A 20,098-nucleotide genomic window follows, 5' to 3' on the forward strand; every position below is an offset into this window, starting at 1 on the left:
TCAGTCCGCCTAAATGCAACAGAAAAAGAAGAAGGTAGAGGAAGAGAAGAGCACAGAAGATAAACAGACATGAGGATGACGGAGGGTAACAGTCCTGTGGATTTAGAAATGACAATGGACGACGTTCAGAACCTCGTTAAAAAGAAAGATAATATCGAGGAGCAGATACAAGCTTATTACGACGTCCTAGAAGACGTAAGTCAGCTGTCGGTTCAGGTTACTTAGCTGTAAACAAGCTAACCGCAGAGTTCGTGTAAGTTGTTTTTGCTAAGTTAACATGTTCTTCCCTCTGTGTTTGTGTTTACAGCAAGGTGTCGGAATTGAAGGTCCTCTGGTTGACGCGGAGGGTTTCCCCAGAGCTGACATCAATATATACCAGATCAGGACAGCGAGACACAGTATTTCATGTAAGCTGTTCGGTGTCGTCAGTGACGCAGCACAAACCACAGCTCACCTGTCAGCACATAATAATCATGTCATCGGTGATATTTCTTTCCTTCTCTAACCAAAAGTATTCAGCAACGATCATTCTATTATTAGTTGATTACTACTAAATGAGTTGTCAACTATTTGTGTGTTTTTCTTCGAAAGTTAAAACAAGTTTTAATTGTGAAGACTTTGCTCCATATAACAAAGAAATCCTTAAAACTGAATCATTTTGGGGGTTTTCCATACGTTCTGGAAAAGACTGATAAAGTTGTATTCAGAAAAGCTATGGCTAAAATCATACTGGAAATCAGGCATTTCAAGTTAAAAGAGATATTTTCCATACTCAAAATTGAGTAGTTACAATAAAGAAAGTTCATGGATGATGATTCAAACATGGTAATTCTTGTCTTTCAGGCTTACAGAATGATCACAAGGCCATCATGGTAGAGATAGAAGAAGCCCTGCACAAGCTCCACGCCCGAGAGAAAGCTAAGCGGGAGCAAGATGAGGCGGAGGCCGGGGTGGAGGCGATGGAGCAGCAGGTCACTCTGCCTCCTCCATTTGCACGGGTGGATGCCGTCACGCAAGGCTCACCGGCCTGTGGAGCTGTGTGTACAGAGGAGTTCACTTGTCTGAAGTCAACTTCAACTGTTTGGGGTTTTTTTTTAAGTTGAGACTCACACCTGCTCTTTTTTATCCAAGGGGCTCAAAATTGGTGATGGAGTCATTGAGTTTGGTTCAGTGAACACAGGGAACTTTCAGAACCTCCAGAATATTGCTGCTGTGGTTCAACACAGTGAAGGGGTAAGCTTCCAAAATCATTCTCTGACTTAATCAGATTTTGTTTGTCTTCTCTTGCACATTTTTAAACCACAATTGTGTATATAATCACTGATCTTTCAGCTAAAACAGTGACTGAATTTGTTTTTATTCAGAAAAATAATCTTTTTTGGAAATTGTGTTTTCACGTTTTTCTTATTTTAATCAGCACTGGCACTGAGTGTGAACTGCTATGTTGTGTCCTACAGAAACCATTACGTGTCTTAGTCGTCAGGGATGGAGAGAGAGTCCAGATGAGCCTGACTCCACAGCGATGGTCTGGCAGAGGTCTGCTCGGGTGAGTGCTGCCAACAATAATTTTGCAAAATGAAAGCTATATTTCTAAAACAATTGCTAGGTGTAGCAATTGTAATCACAAATCTAGTCTCGCAGCATCCCATTTTTACTCCACTTTGAGGAAATTGTCCGAAGGCTTTTTGCGTTTCCATGGTTTTGAAACGGTGATCTCGATTGCTGCTACTGCTGTTGCTGTGATTGTTTTCAACAGAAGATCCAGGATAGCTGTAGAAAATAATATACATGAGCTGACATGAGTAGATATGTTGAGAATTTTGAAAAAATGTTTCTGAATGGATCTACAGTATTTTCTGTAGCAAAGTGATACTGGTAAAATATTCTTCTTCTTTGGGGTTTGACAACAGCATGCATCCATGATGTTGCATTACTGCCATCTTCTTGGGCTGTCATTTAAACAAATGTATAATAGATTCAAACACCCCCCTCTTCATGCCACTTTACCTAATACTCTATAAACAGAACAGATGTCAACAATTTTAATAATTGTTACTTTATTAACAGTGCTGCTAGAGCTCCAACAGCTTTAAACGTTAAATGTAAAGACAAACGGCCCAACCTAATTACTAATATTATTCGCCAAAACACAAGTCTGTCAACGGCAACAGTCAACCTCACCCTCTGTAGTCCTGATCTGAATATTTGTTTATATTCATAGTCATCAATCAGTCACCAGCCTTTGTTCTCCCTTTCAGATGCAATATTGTTCCAATCCGTCGGTGATCACCAAGTTCTGAGACATTTACCATCACCTCCCTTGCCCATGGATGGTTTTGTAAACTTAATTTGTACATAGCACAGACATTTGCATCTGTTTTTCATCTTTATCCAAACTTGAAAGTATTCAAGTACAGCCTTCACAATGGGATGCATCATTCTGTGTGGGACTTTTTGAATACTAGCTGAATAAACATCACATCTCAATTCTTCATGTTTGAATTGTTGTTAATTTACATATCCTGCAGTGATCTGAAGCACTAAACAATTATACAACCATCATCAATAAAGGTTTATTAAACTCTTAAAAAAAATGTCCATTCTGTGCTTTGAGGTCAAATTTTCCCACCTTTACAACATCATAGTTTATTGAGCTATAGAATAAGTTTATGTTGAACATATGATAATGATATCAAAATTGTTTGTTTATTATATAAAAAACCTACAAACTTATTTTTCCCCCAAAGCATTATCTCAGTTACCATATTGAATTTCCAAAGGTTTATATGAAAATGAAAAAACAGGCGTGTAAACAAATGCTATATTCCAGAGCCAAATGTTTGACCCCTTATAAACAGATAAATATTCAAAACATAAAAAAAAAGCATTTGATCAGGTAAAATTTAACAGAAATTACCAAATAATTGTCTATTCAATTTAAGTGTGATGGAAGTAAAGCATGTTACAGATCTACACCAAACAAAATGGTACATTCTGAATGTGAAAGGAAAAACACATCAGCAAAAGTCACATTGACTGCTTGAGTTTCTTCTTTTTGGGTTTGACCATCTGTGGCAGCTGAATTTTGAAGGCAGTCCTAAAAAGAAAAATCATTTTAGATCATATCAATGCCAATAAAGTGTAAATAACCAATTCACCAATTCAAATAAGAGGAATATGCTGTTTTAAAACTGTAGTGTCACTTTTATATATAAACAAATGTCCATTAGATTCAAACCAAAGTCAAATTAGTGCACACAGTGCTGATCATACTCCTCATGAATCGTGTGTTTTTTTTAGTATAGTGGCGTTTGGAACCTCACCAGAGCAGGTACTAAAAAGAGGCAGAATAATAAGAGCAACAAGAAAAAACATCACCCAAAGTGACACACTGCAGCTTTGTGTTACAATAACAGAACTTACTCGCAGGTTGTGCAGATGGGGCTGAAGTTGCAGAATACTTTGGAAAAAAAACATGAGAAAGAATGTCAACACAAAAACACATCATCACTGGTGCTTTTGAAAGTGATTCAAAAAAAATGTTGTACCATTCATTTGTGATGCAAACTTACTCGACAGACAAACTGAGCACACATAACCAATCTCAATGAGGTTGCGATGACAGAAACATGCAGCTCTGTAGTCCACGTGTGCAGGCGGAGGCAGCACCAGCTGTGAACGCTGCTCTGAGTCAGGGAGGAACACCCACTGGAGGAAAAACACACACACAAAAAGGGATTTATCTTTACATTTATACAGGAACTAAAATAAAATTCTCAGACTTGTATGAATCTATATGCACTTACTAAAAGATACTGCGCCAGGGCAACTTTCTGTGGTAACCTGAGGTACAATCCTCCTGTTATATCACAGGCCTGAAAAAATAAACAAGTGAAGCTGAAGAGAACTGCGTAGGTTAGGACAGCACAACACTGAATCACATCATAGTGGCTACAGGGCCAGTATATTTAGTTCAGTCATTGTTAATCTACATATCTAACATAGAATCATGAAAACAGGCTCTATAAAGCAATTCAGACCTGACTGAGGGAGCATTTGTGTGTATACAGCAGCAGTGTGTGGACAGGTAACAAGCATTAGGGACAGGGAAGAAGCGTTGATTTTGTGTTGATATTAAGTTTGGCAATGGCTGCTTTATACATATATACAACTGTCATGTTCCATGGTCATACATAGTATAGTACTCTCTGTTTACATTTTTAGAACAGTACACACTTTCATGATATAGGTTATAGTGATATGAGACTTCAGTACCTGCTGCAGGAGACCTGAGTCTGACGCCAACACACAGGCATCTATCAAGATGTTCTGTTTGAGAGAAAAACATTGATTTAAAATAAACACATATGTAACAAATAGGGATGCACAATATTGCATTTAGTCTCAATATTGTTTTAGTCTCTTCTGTAATGAAATTAACATAATATTTTTCATAGTCATATCACAGCAGATGTTGATATAAAATATCTTTATTGTGCAAATTAAGATCAGTGGATCTTGGCGTGTTTGCAGATGTCCAAAAAAAGCTTTATTTTAAAATTTAAAGCCCATATCTGCCAATACTGATATTATGCCAATAATATCATGCATCCCTAGAAACAAATATTTCTTTCTTTTCTTTTTCAAAGACCAGCAACTTAACTGAAAAGATTTTTTAGTCTCATACTGACTAAAACCTTAGTTAAAACCTTATTAATAACATACTTTATGCATATGAATCATCGTACAAATAACAGGTCACCACAGAATTACCTTCACACACACACACACCTACCTGCTTTTGAGCAGCAAAAATCACATTCATGAAGTTCATGTACTGGAGGGCACAGTCTTCAGCAGCTTTAATCACCTGTACATGAAAATGAAAAGATTTGTTACAAATCAGGAGAATAAAACAAAAACATTTCTTAATTTGAACTTGGCTTACCAATATTCTTGATTTCATCTCTTGTCCAACTAAACAAAAACATAAAACGTGTGAAAATGAGAACAGTATCAAATAAAGAGCACTCTTTAAAGCTTGATGAAGAAAATATAATATTTACCTTCCAGCTCCTTTGAGACCCTGTGAATATCTGAATTGTTTAAAGGTTTAAGGAAACAAGCTCGACAACACTCAACACACATACAGGAAAAAACATTTAAATGTAATTTCTTTTTAAACTGACGAGTAAGGGAAAGCCAACTGTTTAAAAACCCCATGGAAAAAGAGTTTCAACAAAATCAGCTCACAACAAGAACAAAACATAAACCTAATTGTAAAACAGGTACCACGATATCAACGATGTAACAAAAATATGACTTTTCTCTACATTACAGAGATATATCTGTATGAAACTATTGTGAGGATACAGCAGAGCGCTTTGGCAAGAGATCCAGCCAGCAGAGTGTCTGTTGAATTTCCCCTCACTTCAGCTGCAAATCAGAAGTTTTGATAATAAATTCAATGATAGGTGGGGTCAATGAGGCAGGACGGCAGAAAATACAGTACGTTTAGTTGATTACACTCAGGCGATACAAGCTTGTACCCACTTTTTGACAGAATATTCCTGATCTCTTCAGCAATGAGGTTGTTGGTGACTGAAAGCAGCTCGTACTTCCCGTCCCCGCTGAAAGACGCATCATCTCCGCCATTGTCCCCGGCTTTCCAGCTCTTACTGGGATACAGGAAGGGACTGAAACAAAGTAAGTGAGAGACTCACATATTGTGAGGGACAGGAGAAATACATGTATTCCAGAAAATGGCTGTGAGAGCGGTAGCATTCAGAAATGTATGTACCAATGCAACAATATAAAGTACTGCATTATAGGTTGATGTCATGTAGGTGATCGTATACTGTATGATGTACTGTAACTATTTTACCTTATATGTAAGCAGCTTTTAAACATTTTGATTAACTATTAGGTTACACATGGTCCAGGGGCACAAAACCGAAAGGCCAGGTCCACCCAAGTGTTACAGGATAATTTAACTCTTGAGGGACAAGAGATTATTAATTGGAGAGGAAAGGAGAAACATATTATGTTTTAAGCACTTTGTCCTACCTGTCCTGACAGTGACTTGCAATGACAGCCAGCTTGTTTGTCCTGCTCATGGCCATGTGTGAGTTGCCCATCACCACAACTGCATCCAAACACCTGGACAAAGTGAACTGGACAGAGACAAGAGGACAGTGGCTGTTGAAAATAACCACTAACGTCTTATCTCGTTTTTTTCCAGTAAAGTTAACAGTAGCGTTACCTCAGGCTCACGGTGAGCTTGCTGACCCCACCATATCGGATTTACATCCACGACGATGACCAACAGATTGACCTCTTCCTCTGCAGACAACAGTGACACATTAAAGGGTAAGTTCTGTGCTCAGTGAAGGGGCTATGGGCCACTTTTTATTCACACACACACACACACACACACAACACAACACATGTGTAGAAGGTAGAAAAACTATGGTCAAACTATCTGACATGTGAATTTTAAAGCCCTCCTTACAAAAGCTTTACGGTAAAAGGCCGGGGAACCAATCAATCGACATCGGGTTTTCAAAATAAACCACCATCTCTACACACGCATACTGGAAATACTTTGCCAAGAGGACCAAACAATGGTTTATTTAAAGGCCACATTTAAGATTTACAAACGTTGAAGTGGGTACAAATGATTCGTTCTCCTAAACCGATACAGGAAGTCAGCCCTAAAGGTTTTTGTCACGTTGGCAGAGATAACACACATGTCCTCCCAGCAGTCCTAATATTGGAGTTACAAAAAAAACTAGGTCCTATATCACATCTTTGATGTAAACGCTCTTGTTTAATTATCTGTTCTTTAGACTCACAACACCAAACGTACAAGATACGACCTTACCTGATGCCATGATCACAGCAGCAACACAAAGGAACACCGGAAAGCGAAATAAAAGTTATTGCCCTGGAGTTTTATCTTCTGTTAGCCTCCATACTTGATCTCAAAATGTACACGTTTGAAAACGAAGTCTTATTTTCACATTATCAGTTCTCACTTTAGCTAGAAGACATCAACCAGCCTACATCACTATTACTTCTTCGTCTTCTTCTCCGGCAGCTTGACTACGGTGTAGTGCATTACTGCCACCCACTGGTGTTACAGCGTCATTACTACTTTTGCCACCTGTCACCAATATGTTCAAGTACATGCTACATAATATAATACAGTCCTTTGCGCTTACTTTTGTGAAGCATTTATTCAATTCTGTTATCATAATAAAGTCATAATTGCCTTTAATCCTGATGCCACCTGACTGTATGTTGGTGCTTGAAGCTGTTGTTTGTATTTTGTCTTATGTTTTGGTGTATTCTGCCTTGTCGAAATCATTGTTTGTTATAAATAAACTTATTTTAGAGTGTGGGGGTATTCTGTTGTGTAGTAAGTGCAAGTAGGAAAACGTCAAATGAATACTGCATTCAAAATGGTACACAAGACCTTATGGGCTATAAATAAAATGTACTGGTATCAGTTAAGTATCTCTTGTGCACACAGTCCTGTGATTGTTTTATTATTATGTCTATATAACTGATTTGCTTTATAGTAGCAATACACCAGCACTAGCAGCATTTGTAGCTGGTTGATGTGGAACTCAAAGAGTTACTTTTATAGTTATTATTTAGCAATGCATCATGTTACTATCTGATGTTTTGGTTGTACAATCTTAAATTAGCAGTTGGTATCTATAGTTAGCTGGAGTAATGAGTAGAACGTTCCCCTGTGAAATATGATGTCATGGATATATCAAGTTTAAAATGGAAGCACTCATGTATACTGCCTCATACTTGTACTTAGCCACTGTACACAGTCACAGAGTTCTACACAGTGACTGTGACTAAAATACACATGTGGTTGCACAGGGCCTTTAAAGGAAAGTAGTTTGGAAAACTAAAAAAGATTCTATTCAGAATTGAATTCCTGAAAAGCAGGAAAATCCCATATTGGAGGAAATTCAGCAGTTACTGTACAACATGCCACCTGTTAATTTGAACCAAAACCAAAATGAAGATAGTCTTTCGCCCTATGTAATGACCCTCATGTTGAGGATAAATCGGTAGGAAATAAATGAATTAAGCAAAAGAAAATACCCAAAAATGACATATTTACTGATGTGATCATCGTGTGCTGTATTACTATGCTCTCTGAACTTTATACAACAAACCATTTTGAAACAATACACATCCTGAACATCCTCCTCAACAAAACACAATACATTTGATTGTATGATCAATAAATCCTTGATTATGTGGCTATTTCCTGGGTTTAAATTTTGGTCGGACCAGTGAGGTTGTCCTGTATTTCTCAGTCTGGTAGACATCTGACTCAATGACCTTGATGGAGTCATTCAGTGTTACATATACATCGCCGTTAACTTCTGTGACGTTGTGAATCCTCTGTTTGACTCCCTTGGAGCACCAGTGAGTTCTCAGTGGTTTAGCAGTCGGATCATCCACAGCTTGATAAAGCCCTTCCCCTTCTGCTAGTGTGATCTTGTACTTGTGCCACGGACACACGATGCACAGTCGCCCATTGAACTCCTAATGGTGACAATTGTGATTAGACAGAGATACCTTAATATTAATATAGTTTTATTTGAGGCTTCAAATAACTTTCAATTAACTTTCTGCCTCTCCCTGCATTTGTCATTTTTGTAGATTTGTTTGTGCATAATACAGTAAATAATAACAATAGTGATACATTTGATTAGTAGAACCCATTACACAGGAATTAAATTCACAAAGACCCTCACAAGAATAAATAAAAAAGAGAAGATGTGAAAACAAATAAAATGATTTTAAAAAATTAAAAAGTTATAGATACAGATAAAACACAAAATAGAATAAAAAAGTAAAGAGCAGGAGGATACTGACCTCAATGTCTCCATGCTGTAATGCACCACCTGAATCTGAACAAATGTTATTATATAGATTAGACTTCAAGTAACTTTCACTTAACTAGTTAGAAAATTCCACATTTCATACTGTGTTATATCTAGAGCTGAAACGATGAATCAATTATTAATCAATTACTAAATTAATCGACAACTATTTTGAAAATCAATTAATGGAAATCAATTAATCGTTTGAAGCTTATTTCATGATTAAAATAAGATTTCCGATTGTTTAAGTTTCTTGAATGTGAAAATGTTCTTAATTTCTTTGCTCTGGATAACAAAGAAATCATTAAGAGTCAATCATTTTGGTTTGTGGAAAAAACAAGACATTTGAGAATGTCATCATTTCCAGGTTTTACGAACACAGATCAACATTTTTTAAGAATTTCTGATATTTTATGGACCAAACGATCAAAAGATTAATCAGTTATGAAAATAATCATTAGTTGCAGCTCTAGTTATATTCTAAAACTAAGTCTTAAAGTTAAAGATCTGAGTACCAGCCAAATTGTCCTCACTTCCTATGGTTTATATGTTAATGGTCCTCACGTCAATACAAAGCACATACAAGCACACACAGAGCTTACGGTAGCAGCGCATGTCCAGAGCATGAAGCTGTCCCTCGTGGTACAAGACCAATACATCTCTGCATCCATTCACCAGCTTGGTCACGCGCCCTGCCTTCACTATGTCCTCTTTCCTCCCAATGAAGTGTGACTCACAAGGAGGTGTTGAAGGGTGGGAGGGAGGTAATGAAGGGGAGGAGGGAGGTGATGAAGTCGGCGATGTCTCCTCTTTAGAGAACATGTTGGTCCCTTCAAACAACAGGTTTAGAAGTCATTTTATGCATGATTAATTTACAGTTGGTAAATTTATAAAGAATAGTGATTTTATGCAAACCTGTTGGACTTAAGAAAATAAAAAGACCAAAAGCCTAATGCAAAGGGCAATCTTGTGACCCTGTAAGACCTAGTCTCATTTAGTCCACAAGTGCTGCAACAAGTGATTATTTTCATTATCAATTCAGCTGTCAATTTTTCTTAATTAATTTTGTGTATTTCCTCTTCTTTCACCATCATGTCACCTGTACTCTATATAGTCTGGCACATGAGGAACTGAGTGAAGAAAAATACATAATGAGGCATTCATTTCTGTTTCTGGAAGAAATATAAAGGCTGTGTGTTACATCAAATATAATCCCCAAGAAAACACACACACATTAAGAGAATTCCCAAATACAGTGCCCAAATTTCCATTTATGTGCTGTTATGGTGTAGAATATTCATAGTACAGCTATAAATAAATAAATAGACTATCAGTATTATTATGGTACATTTGCAGACGATTGTATTGTCTGAGATGGAAGGCCTTAGCATAGCATTAATGCTAGCTCTCGTTCTCTCTCGTGTCACTATTATAGACTTTGTGTTGTGTTGTGTTGTGTTGTTTTATTCATGTATTTATTTACCCACCTCTTTACTTGGCGTTTCATGATTTTGCTCATTTCCAAATAGCCACACGATGTGATGTTTATTTTTTGTTTGTCCGTGTCCCTTCTCAGCCGCCGTAGCACGTATTCTTCATTGCTTGGTGGCGTTGTTGTCAATCCTAGTGGCACGTTACCGCCATCTACTGAACTGGAGTGGGAATATTTGTAACCCCTTTTCTGCTTTACGTTCATGAAAGGATACATCTTTTCCCCCAAGTTCTCATGTTACTGTGTTGTGGTCTGATGTTCACGATTAATCATCTCTGAAAACAGACAATATACCTCAGTTTACCTTCAATAATATCATATCATAGAGTGGATTCTAAAGTATCTGACTCTGCTACATTACAGTTTTCACAGTATTTAAGAAACCCACAGCCTTAATGCACAACGTTACTAATTATTTCATGCTATTAAATATAATGCATAAAAACAATAATAAGGCCAAAAGACTGTACACATCGCAGTCTAATTCTCTGCTTATATAATTCTAGCCTTGCTCCTTTGTGCTCCTTTTTGTTAAATTTTATTTTATTTCTGTTACATGTTCATGGACTAGGATGACCCAACCTTATCCCCATTGCAGTTGTAATAATTATTATTATTAGCCGATATAACCAGCCAAACAGTAAACTATAAATATATCCGTAAATAAATAATAAACAGATGAATATGAATACATAGATACATGCATCCACACATAGGCTACCAATACAGATATAGACATGCATCTTCTGTTGATGATAATCATAAAAAATAACACAATGACGTGGATGGTATCGGTTTAACTTTTCCCACTGATAACTACAAATATTTTATTATATCTTTCTTGCAACTTTGTGATAGATGAGAAAGATCGAGCTTTGGTAGATAGACATGATAGACAGACATGAAAGTCATCAAAGATTTGGAAGCGCTGTAAAGAATTTGTGATGAATAATGAAGGCAAATGTTTCTGTGTGTGTAGTGGCTCCACCACCTGGTCAAACAGGTGTTGCGTTCATTGACAGCAGGAAATTTCAAACGTCCTCTCTCTCTGGGGACATGGAGATAGTAGCACAACTCATGCAGCTCTCAAATATTCATGGATACATGTCTCTTGAGTCACCTCGCTGAGATGAAATGTGGCATAAACTCTGTCTGGTGTGAATCTGGTAAGTTTTATGTTTCTTGTTGCCTGTGTTAGAAAAGCGGTTAGAAAAACGTTGAATTTTTTAACTCCAAAAGGCTTTTACGGTAAAAAGCTTTCGAAACAATGAAGCAAGCTGGTTTGTAAGGATATTGACATCCGGTTTTTGAAATAAAACACTGAGAGCGCTTTACTTCTATGTACACGTTTGAAAGCACATATTTGAATGGAAAGAATAACGAACATCCTCAGCTATATGTTTCAGAGGCCTAATAACTGAAATTTGAGAAAGTGTATTAAGGGAATTCTCTTATGGCTCCTCTATGGCTACTAGCATACTGCAAATCAGGCAATTCTACTCAACCGTTAAACGTCACACATTAGCGCTTTTAAATCGGTGTTTGTATTTTGAAAACCGGATGTCGGCATCCTTATAAATCAGCTTGATTCATTGGTTTGCAGAGTTTTTACCGTAAAAGCCTTTGCAAAGAGCATAGTTTGACCACATTAACAGTAATTTCAGTACGTTACTGTTCACCATTGGATATATTAGATTTTTTTAATTGTATACTTACTTAAACTTGTATTTTCTTTATTTTGTTTTGTGGAATTACTTTGTTTTATTTTATTTCAACTACCCTGTCTATAATTCTCCTAACACGGTCCCTGGAATTGTTTTGTTTTCTTTTTCGGTGTTCCTTGGCTGACACAAATTTGAGAACCTCTGACTCAGCTTGAATAAAATGCAATTCACTCTGAATCAGATGATCTAGAACATTTCATTGTTTCATATGTACAGTTAACAGCCCTCTCACCTAATGCATGCATATGAAGAGGGCTTCATATGGCATGGCTATTCCAGTTGAGTTGCTTGGCTCTGCGATCTATATTTATCATATTTGCTATGATACAGAAATGTGTGACATGACTGCACTGTGCTGTCCTGGCTTCTTACTAAAGCAAGTGTCAAATTTCACTATCATACCATATCATGACCTATGCTTTGCCCATTCCCATTCAAATGTACAGTGTGTTAAGTGGTGCGGCTGCAGTGTGGAGCTCATGTAGTGTGAATGCTGTAGTTTATTTTGTTATTTTCCATTCATGTTTATCCCATTGTCATAGAATTACAGTTGTACAGCGACTCTATGTATATACATTTACTTTTTGTGACCAGTTTATTAAACCCACATGACTGCCATTCACAGGTTAAATTGAGTAAATAAAATTACAACAAAGAGGAAGAACGGGGGAAAAAAAATGAAAATTTACCTGAATGAGTGTCTCAGTGCTTTCGGGCTACAGCATCACTATGCCAGGTAAGAACTCACACTCACACAAAGAGAACATCCAGCACATGTTGTTGTCTCTCTGACTAATATTCTGTCTGCTGTCTTGTCAGGTTTACGTCAATAGGAATTCGTTGTGTTGCCCACCTTTCTGCACTCACCATGGAGGACTTTCCCATCCTAGGAATCCGCACTATGGAGGAAAGGACTCGACTGTTCAATCTGATCCAAATGGTCAAAACTCTCGACTCTCTTGAATATGAGGACGAAGACGGTGATGATTACATTGAAAATGCTGGTGCTAAAGGCTTTGCTGTAGTAAATGGTTGTTTTACTAATGACGGCTGCGTGGGTCATGATGATGATATCGATGATGCTGAGAATGAGAGGGACTTTGTCGTGAATAGGCAGAATGCAGCCACATTTGACAGACCATCATGCCTTCGCAGACGGCCTGATCTCAGCCACAGAAGCACCGATCATCATCAGAGGCTGCCTTCTCGTCCCGTACACTCTGCTCCTGTCTACACTGGCCATAATGTTAATGCCATGTCAGTCCATGGCAAAGGCTCAGCCACACCTGGGAGAGACAACCACATTACAGAATACTATAGTCACCCATCTAATCATCTCACAGGAGGAGACACCAAGGACAACTCATGCGCCAGATCTTTGGTGATCAGGTCACCAAAGTGTGCGTCAGTCTACCAACAAAAACCCAGGCCTGCAACAGTGGTGTCAAAGAGGTCTAACGGCAAACCACCTGGGCTCAAAGACCCTAAAAGCATCTCTAAGAAGGATAAAGTTCTCACAGAAATTAGCAGTAACGGGGATTCTGGATCCATGACTAATTCACCACCCATTTATGAATCAAAGAGAACACCTGGCTACAACTACGGACTACCACGGAGTTCCACTCCTGCTCTGAACAAAAGGTGAGTGGCAGTGGTTTGTATTGCCATAACTGCTTCCAGGTATAAGTACAGTTAGTGAATATGAAGGATATTTAGAGATTAGTAACAATAGTGTCCACACATTTTAAAACTTATTTTACTCATGGAATGTTTTTCCTTATATTATATAGTTTACAAAGTGTCTGAGCATCTTGGACACTATCATCCTTAATCCTATGTGTGTGTGTGTGTGTTTGTATTTGTCATTGCTTTATGACCCTTTCTGGCATAAACTCAGACCTTGTCAAGACCAGCAGTCCCCATGGAGACCATAACCTGGTCCTTATGTGGCAGAATCTAATTTCTGAGAAACTGGTTAAGTTAAGGGCTAAGATTTGAATAGTGGTTAGGTATTAACTGGTTATGATTAGGGATAACGTGTTGGTTATGCTGTCCAAATTAATTGAAGTCAATGAATTGTCAAAAGGAGAATATCTGTGCAAACCAATTTATGTGTGTGGGTGTGTGCACAGGAGGCAAGGAGAGCAGCGGATTTGTGTGTGCGTGAGGAAAAGACCTCTGACGTGTGCAGAGAGCAGGAGAGGTGAAGCAGATGCTGTGACGACTTCAGACAGAGAGTGTGTTGTCATCAATGAAACCAAAGTAGCTTTGGATCTCACACAATACATACTGCAGGTAGATGTTATTGTTTTGTCTGAAATTGTGTTTTTGTTCTATATTATCACTGTGATTAAAGACACTAATTGCAGTGTCTCACGCATAGAATGTGAAACTGTAATGAGATGAATTGCTTGATTTATACAACTGGATATTTACTTTACTCTTACTTTGGCCTCTGCAGCACAGGTTCTTCTTTAACCAGGTATTTGGAGAAGAGAGTTCCAATGAGGAAGTGTATCAGAGAACAGCATATCCTCTGGTGCAGCACATGCTCAGTGGGTAGGTATATATACACGGTGACAAAAATTGTTGGTGCCCTTGCAGCATAGAAACAATGATTTGTTCTTCCTGAAATGTAAAAGTCAGACATAAATTTGCTAAAAAAAAAGGCATGTTGACAAGCTACAAAGCTTCTTAGAGAATATTAATTGGCACCAAAGTGAAAGCTCACCCACATTCCTTTCAATTCAAATATAATGAAGTCAGTTTTAGGGTTTGAATATGAAGAATGCCTGTGATAATTTCAGCTATATGCTTATGTGAATCTGTGTGTCCTCTATCCTTATTTGTCTTGTGTATGTCCACAGAGGCGAGGCCACTTGCTTTGCATATGGCCAGACAGGTGCGGGGAAGACTCACACCATGTTGGGCTCAGCCACAGGGAAGCCTGGATTGTATGAACTTGCAGTCCGGGACATCTTTACACACTTGTCCACCTCTCATGTGCAAAATCAGGCGTATGTCAGTTTCTTTGAGATTTACTGTGGCCACCTGTATGACCTGTTGGACCACAGGAAAAGGTGTGTGTGCGTTTGTTAGAAGGACATGTTGAAAGTAGTTTGTTGGTTTTGTATGTGTTTTATATCTTGTTTCCTCTCCCTCTGCTCATCTGTCTGTAGGTTGTTCGCGAGGGAGGACAGAAAGAAAGCGGTTCAAATTGCCGGATTGCGGACTGTCAGGGTGGAGTCGGCCGACTCACTGCTGGAGGTTTATCTCTTTAAAATACATGCTCTCATATGCAAACAGCACATTCCAGAGTTGCTGCTGTGATTCACACTCCAACTCACCATGGCAGAGGATAGAAAATTTTGTTTTAACTGATTATTATGAATGATTCTGTAGAATCAAACTTTGCTTGCATTGTCTTATTTCTTACACATCCTCACCAATGCACCAGCAAATTTGATACAGTGGCTACTTCACCCTCTTTAAAAACCTCAATCTCTCTCATTCTCTCTCCCTTGTCTCCTCATTATCCCATTGCCCCTAAAAAAGGTGATTTCACAGGGCATTAAGGAACGCAAGCAGGGGACGAATGGAGTAAATGCACTTTCTTCTCGGTCTCATGCCTTGCTTGAAATTCAGCTCAAAGGTGAAAACCTCCAGTCAGCTGGCAGGTGAGTCCCAGCGCTCAATGGGCTTTATTGATATCTTAACAACTCCATGACATGCAGTCTTTGTAATAGTTTTGACTTAAAAGGGTTTTGACAAAAAAACCCATTGGCACTCATATAACATGATTGACTCAAGACATGTGTCTGTGTGCCTGTAGAATTTGGTTTGTGGACCTTGCAGGAAGTGAGAGGGCATCCGACACCAAAGATCCAAACAGACAGAGTCGTATCGAGGGCGCTGAGATAAACCAGAGCCTGTTGGCTGTAAGCTCTGCGGGCACACATGTTCATACACTCTGAGATCACACATATAAATCAAAGGTATGATGAAGTTCTTTTTGTTTGTTTTTCAGCTCAAAGAATGTATCCGGACTCTCGATCAAAAGAAACAGCACATACCTTTCAGACAAAGCAAACTTACACAGGTAGTGAGAAATTAAGGACATTTTCACATGTCCGTTTTAAGTTTGTTTTTTTTATCAAGTGTGCTTGATCAAAATACAAAATGTCTATTATTTTCATGGTGGTTTTCATTCTTCTCATTCTAGGTTTTAAAAGACTCATTTATTGGTGACTCTCTGACATGCATGATTGCCAACATTTCACCTTGTCATTTAGCGACCGAACACACACTTAATACACTGAGATATGCTGATCGGTAAGTGTTTGTGTGTATGTGTGTATTGAGGGGATGTAGTGGGAGAGGTATTGCATATTAGTTGCTGGAACATCTATGGATCTATTTATTGAATGACTTGTATTCAGAGCTGTAGTGTGACTACACCTCAAGATGTTACATCTGCTTTATGTTTCATAGTGTGAAAGAGTTGACAAAACAGGAATGCCTGAGAGGAGGAAATGTGGTGAAAATACCAGTCAACACCCGAAAGGAAATCCCACCCAAAAAGCAGAAGTTGGTAACACAAAGAGAAGATTTTAGTCCCACCACACCTCATACAAGGTCGTCCGCAGAGGACACAAATCTTTGCTTCACGCCCAAGAACAGCAGATGGGGAGAAGAAACAAGTGCAGCGGGCGGAAGCGAGACTGGACTTGAACGTATTACACCAGTTAATGTCTGGGTGGGTGATAAGAATAATAGGAGGGAGAAAGCAGGTGAAAGAAAAGGTAGAAGAAGAGATAATGGGAGGGATAGAGGAATTAACAGTCACTCTGGTAATGACCAGAACACCAGAGCAGGCCTGGAACTGGCACAGAATAGAAATGAGCAGAATCTCCTATATGATGTACGAAGATATTTACCTCAAAGAGAAACAGAGAGACAGCGCGCCGACAGGGTCTCAGGTACAATGACAGCTAACGTAGCAGCACAAATGTCAAACGGCTATCAGTCTGAAGACATGGCTGCAGAGGGTGAGGAAGAATTGAGTTTCACCGAGGACATGGCTGATGGAGTGTGGATTAATGACGGTGAAGGAGGCCCGTCTCATTTTCAGTCAACCCATAAGCAAGTTCCAGCAAAACGACCTCTCTCTCAAGCCTGGGAAATGAGCCCTAACAACCTTTCTCCTGAATCAAAACATACCAGGTGCATTTCAAGCTCTCTGGGCAAACACTTTTCAATCTCCCCATCAACCACACAACCTCCCTCTCCTTGCATCACACGGATTCGAGCTAAAAGATCAGCTAAACCTCCAAGGAAACCTTCTGAAAATCCAGCATATTCTCAGGCACACGGCCACCCAGAGGTCAAAACCAATGTATCTGTTTTACCTCAAAATGAGACCTATGCAGATTATCTACGCTACAGCGTGGACCCCCTCAGCATGTCTTTGCTTCAAGTGGACCAACAAGTTGCCACGCCCTCATTCCTCCAAGGGAAACACAATAACCTGTCACTCGGTCTGCTTGAGAATGGACGGGCCGAAAACGGCAGAGAAGTGAAAAAAGAGTTGGTGGGTAAAGTTTTAGAGGATGAAGTTGAAGACATTCCTCGGTCCCTTCTGCAGCTGCTCAAAGCAAAGACCCACTGCCCTCACACCTCTGACCCTGTGAGTGCTGTTAAGCGCTCTGATGGAGGAAAAGACATGTGTTGTTCCACACATGAACACTGTCAAAGAGGTAAGTGTGAGTTTGCTGAGAGTATGTAACAGCTCGTGTTTACAAATGTGATTGTTTTTTTTTGTTTTTTTTTGTTAATTCAGGTTGGCCAGAACCTCCTGTGCCTGATGTAAAGTTGTCTCCCTCGAAGGACATGGATTGTGCACAGTAAGGATTCACACAATTGTGAAGAGATATAGAAAATGTAGTTTGCATACATGTTGAGGTAATGATACAGATGTAGTGAACTTGCTGTGTATTTCAGGGCAATGGCACATTGACAACATAGTAGTCAATATTATAATTAAAATATCTCTTTTACAACCAACCCAACTTCAGGTGCCGTGTTGTCCAGGCCCACTGGGAGCAGTTTGAGGAGATGAAAGATCTATGTCATACAGAGGGGACACTTCTGTGCCAGCAACCCAATATGGTCAGAATAAATCTTAACCCTATACACATTTCTATGTTCTCCACCAGTTTTTATTGTTTTTATCACACATTTGTTGACCCTCACTTGTTGTCTCTCTGCCTTAAAGACATTTGGAGAATATGTCCAAAAGCTGGAAGAGATCATGGAAAGGAAGGCCCGTTGTTTCCACAACATGAGAGCTCAGCTGAAGCCATATTTGAAGCGCAGTCATTCTGACCAAGCACACAACTACTGAAGATATCATGATCATCAGATTACTTGAATTAACAATGTTAATGAGCAGGAATATTAACACGCTGAAAAAATGCTGGTTATTCAAGACTATTATGACATTAATACACTATGGGCATTGAGGACCTTGCTATGCATATTAGAAGTGTTTTTTTGTTTGTTTTTAAATCGTGTTACCTATGTTCAAGAGACTTTGAAGCTCACTGAACAATAGAAAAATATCACTGGGTATGTTTGTGAGTGCATGTGTGATTTTTTTTTTATCTCACGGAACTGATTTGTTTGTTGGCATGTCACACAACTGTGTAAACCTGTATTACTGGTATTTGCAAATTAGGTTTGTTGGGGGTGGAGTGGCTCAGTGGTTAAGACCAGTGCCCTGTGTGCGAAAGACATCATGGACGCAATGGTCGCAAGTTTGACTCCACCCCTGGCTGATTGTACTCAATTCCATTGTAAGTCGCTTTGGATAAAAGCGTCTGCTAAATGACATGTAATGTAATATTATGCTTTGGATGTATGATACTTTTCATTTAAGCTTTGGGAAGACTAGTCTTGGTTGACTAGACTTTCATAGTTCTTGGTCTTTGAAAACAAAAGCAATATTTTGGTGTATTTTGTGACATAACCTTGACATCTAAAAACGGCAAGCTCTATCTGGACCATGACGTGTTTGAGTGAGGTCGGTCTTACAAATAAGCTCCCAAAAATGTACATGATTGTAAAGCAATCATACAGGTGTGTATTCATTTTTTGTGAAGAATTTGATATTTGTAATTTTTGAAAGAGCCCTAACATTTTTAAACTGAACTAAACTTACCTTCTGATCAGATATGCCATGTGTTGTGAAGTATTTATTTTAAAACAGGGATAGCATGTGTTGTTGTATCTGCTCTGGTTATTCTTTTTTTCCATCATCATCATCATCATCGTTTTCTTTCTTTCACTCATTTAGTGCACTTTTTTAGTGCAGAAAAACTCAACAAATTTGGTGGACCTGTTCATCTTGTGATCTGACTGAGTTTTAGGACAATAAGATGTATATTGCAGGTATTATATAGTTTTCCCATTTTCCTCAAGCCATGCAGACATGGTTGCTGCGGTGTCTGTCTGGGCATAAAAGCTGCTGCGTGGGTAGTAGGAACCGTAACAGAGAGACTCGGAGCTGTTCAAAGCTGGAGGATAACAAATCACATTTTAGTGTTACCAAGCGATGGACTATTGAACGAGGGGCCCAAGAGCTCAGGGGCCCTGAAGTCACATAACACTGGTTATCATATCGTCACCCTGTTAAAATAATCACCTAACTCATTTTTTCAGGAAACACTAAAAACTTCTCCCCGTCACACACTTACCGTCACACACTTGCCATGGGACATTATCTTAAAGGGGTAAAATCACATGATCTGAAAAAACAATTTTGACAAAAAATGACTTATGCAATTATTTTAACAGTGTGACGATATGCTATATATCTTAAAAGGCCCCTCAATCATATTCCATGGGTTATGTTATTTATCCTGATATTTTATTGGGGCCCCTATGCAAATAACACTGGATATTAT

General features: G+C 38.7%; 4 protein-coding genes and 1 long non-coding RNA gene across 6 annotated transcripts; 3 read left to right on the forward strand and 2 right to left on the reverse strand.

Moving 5' to 3' along the window:
* The first annotated feature begins 13 nt into the window (after nucleotides 1-13).
* Nucleotides 14-2,492, forward strand: psmd9 (proteasome 26S subunit, non-ATPase 9). Its single transcript, XM_044025899.1, has 6 exons — nucleotides 14-195; nucleotides 308-407; nucleotides 844-1,037; nucleotides 1,132-1,233; nucleotides 1,458-1,546; nucleotides 2,259-2,492. Exons 1-6 carry the CDS (start codon nucleotides 70-72, stop codon nucleotides 2,284-2,286), a joined length of 639 nt encoding a protein of 212 aa, XP_043881834.1. The 5' UTR covers nucleotides 14-69; the 3' UTR covers nucleotides 2,287-2,492.
* Nucleotides 2,041-6,948, reverse strand: gtf2h3 (general transcription factor IIH, polypeptide 3). The gene is made up of 13 exons (XM_044025898.1): nucleotides 6,884-6,948; nucleotides 6,263-6,342; nucleotides 6,067-6,173; nucleotides 5,554-5,696; nucleotides 5,374-5,436; nucleotides 5,067-5,096; nucleotides 4,949-4,977; nucleotides 4,796-4,870; nucleotides 4,276-4,329; nucleotides 3,807-3,875; nucleotides 3,573-3,708; nucleotides 3,424-3,460; nucleotides 2,041-3,097 (listed from the first exon to the last, which is right to left on the reverse strand). The coding sequence occupies exons 1-13, from the start codon at nucleotides 6,891-6,893 to the stop codon at nucleotides 3,028-3,030; spliced, it is 903 nt and encodes a 300-aa protein (XP_043881833.1). The 5' UTR covers nucleotides 6,894-6,948; the 3' UTR covers nucleotides 2,041-3,027.
* Nucleotides 5,647-7,518, forward strand: LOC122769389. Of its 2 annotated transcripts, XR_006360425.1 has the most exons (3): nucleotides 5,647-5,706; nucleotides 6,242-6,369; nucleotides 6,849-7,518. It is a non-coding gene; the product is annotated as an uncharacterized LOC122769389 (long non-coding RNA). The 2 variants fall into 2 exon arrangements; XR_006360424.1 differs by having other exon boundaries at nucleotides 6,242-7,518.
* A 606-nt stretch (nucleotides 7,519-8,124) lies between these two features.
* LOC122769388 (Rieske domain-containing protein-like) lies at nucleotides 8,125-10,520 on the reverse strand. Its single transcript, XM_044025900.1, has 4 exons — nucleotides 10,406-10,520; nucleotides 9,521-9,748; nucleotides 8,911-8,945; nucleotides 8,125-8,577 (listed from the first exon to the last, which is right to left on the reverse strand). Exons 2-4 carry the CDS (start codon nucleotides 9,738-9,740, stop codon nucleotides 8,290-8,292), a joined length of 543 nt encoding a protein of 180 aa, XP_043881835.1. The 5' UTR covers nucleotides 9,741-9,748; nucleotides 10,406-10,520; the 3' UTR covers nucleotides 8,125-8,289.
* Nucleotides 10,521-11,454: 934 nt separating this feature from the next.
* Nucleotides 11,455-18,918, forward strand: LOC122769215 (kinesin-like protein KIF24). Its single transcript, XM_044025582.1, has 15 exons — nucleotides 11,455-11,576; nucleotides 12,760-12,870; nucleotides 12,954-13,775; nucleotides 14,267-14,429; nucleotides 14,596-14,693; nucleotides 15,002-15,214; nucleotides 15,314-15,401; nucleotides 15,690-15,811; nucleotides 15,967-16,072; nucleotides 16,162-16,233; nucleotides 16,357-16,466; nucleotides 16,626-17,890; nucleotides 17,974-18,037; nucleotides 18,209-18,302; nucleotides 18,409-18,918. Exons 2-15 carry the CDS (start codon nucleotides 12,812-12,814, stop codon nucleotides 18,535-18,537), a joined length of 3,405 nt encoding a protein of 1,134 aa, XP_043881517.1. The 5' UTR covers nucleotides 11,455-11,576; nucleotides 12,760-12,811; the 3' UTR covers nucleotides 18,538-18,918.
* The last annotated feature ends 1,180 nt before the right edge of the window (nucleotides 18,919-20,098 follow it).

The sequence above is a fragment of the Solea senegalensis genome, linkage group LG5 (assembly GCF_019176455.1).
Source record: "Solea senegalensis isolate Sse05_10M linkage group LG5, IFAPA_SoseM_1, whole genome shotgun sequence".
Taxonomy (NCBI): domain Eukaryota; kingdom Metazoa; phylum Chordata; class Actinopteri; order Pleuronectiformes; family Soleidae; genus Solea; species Solea senegalensis.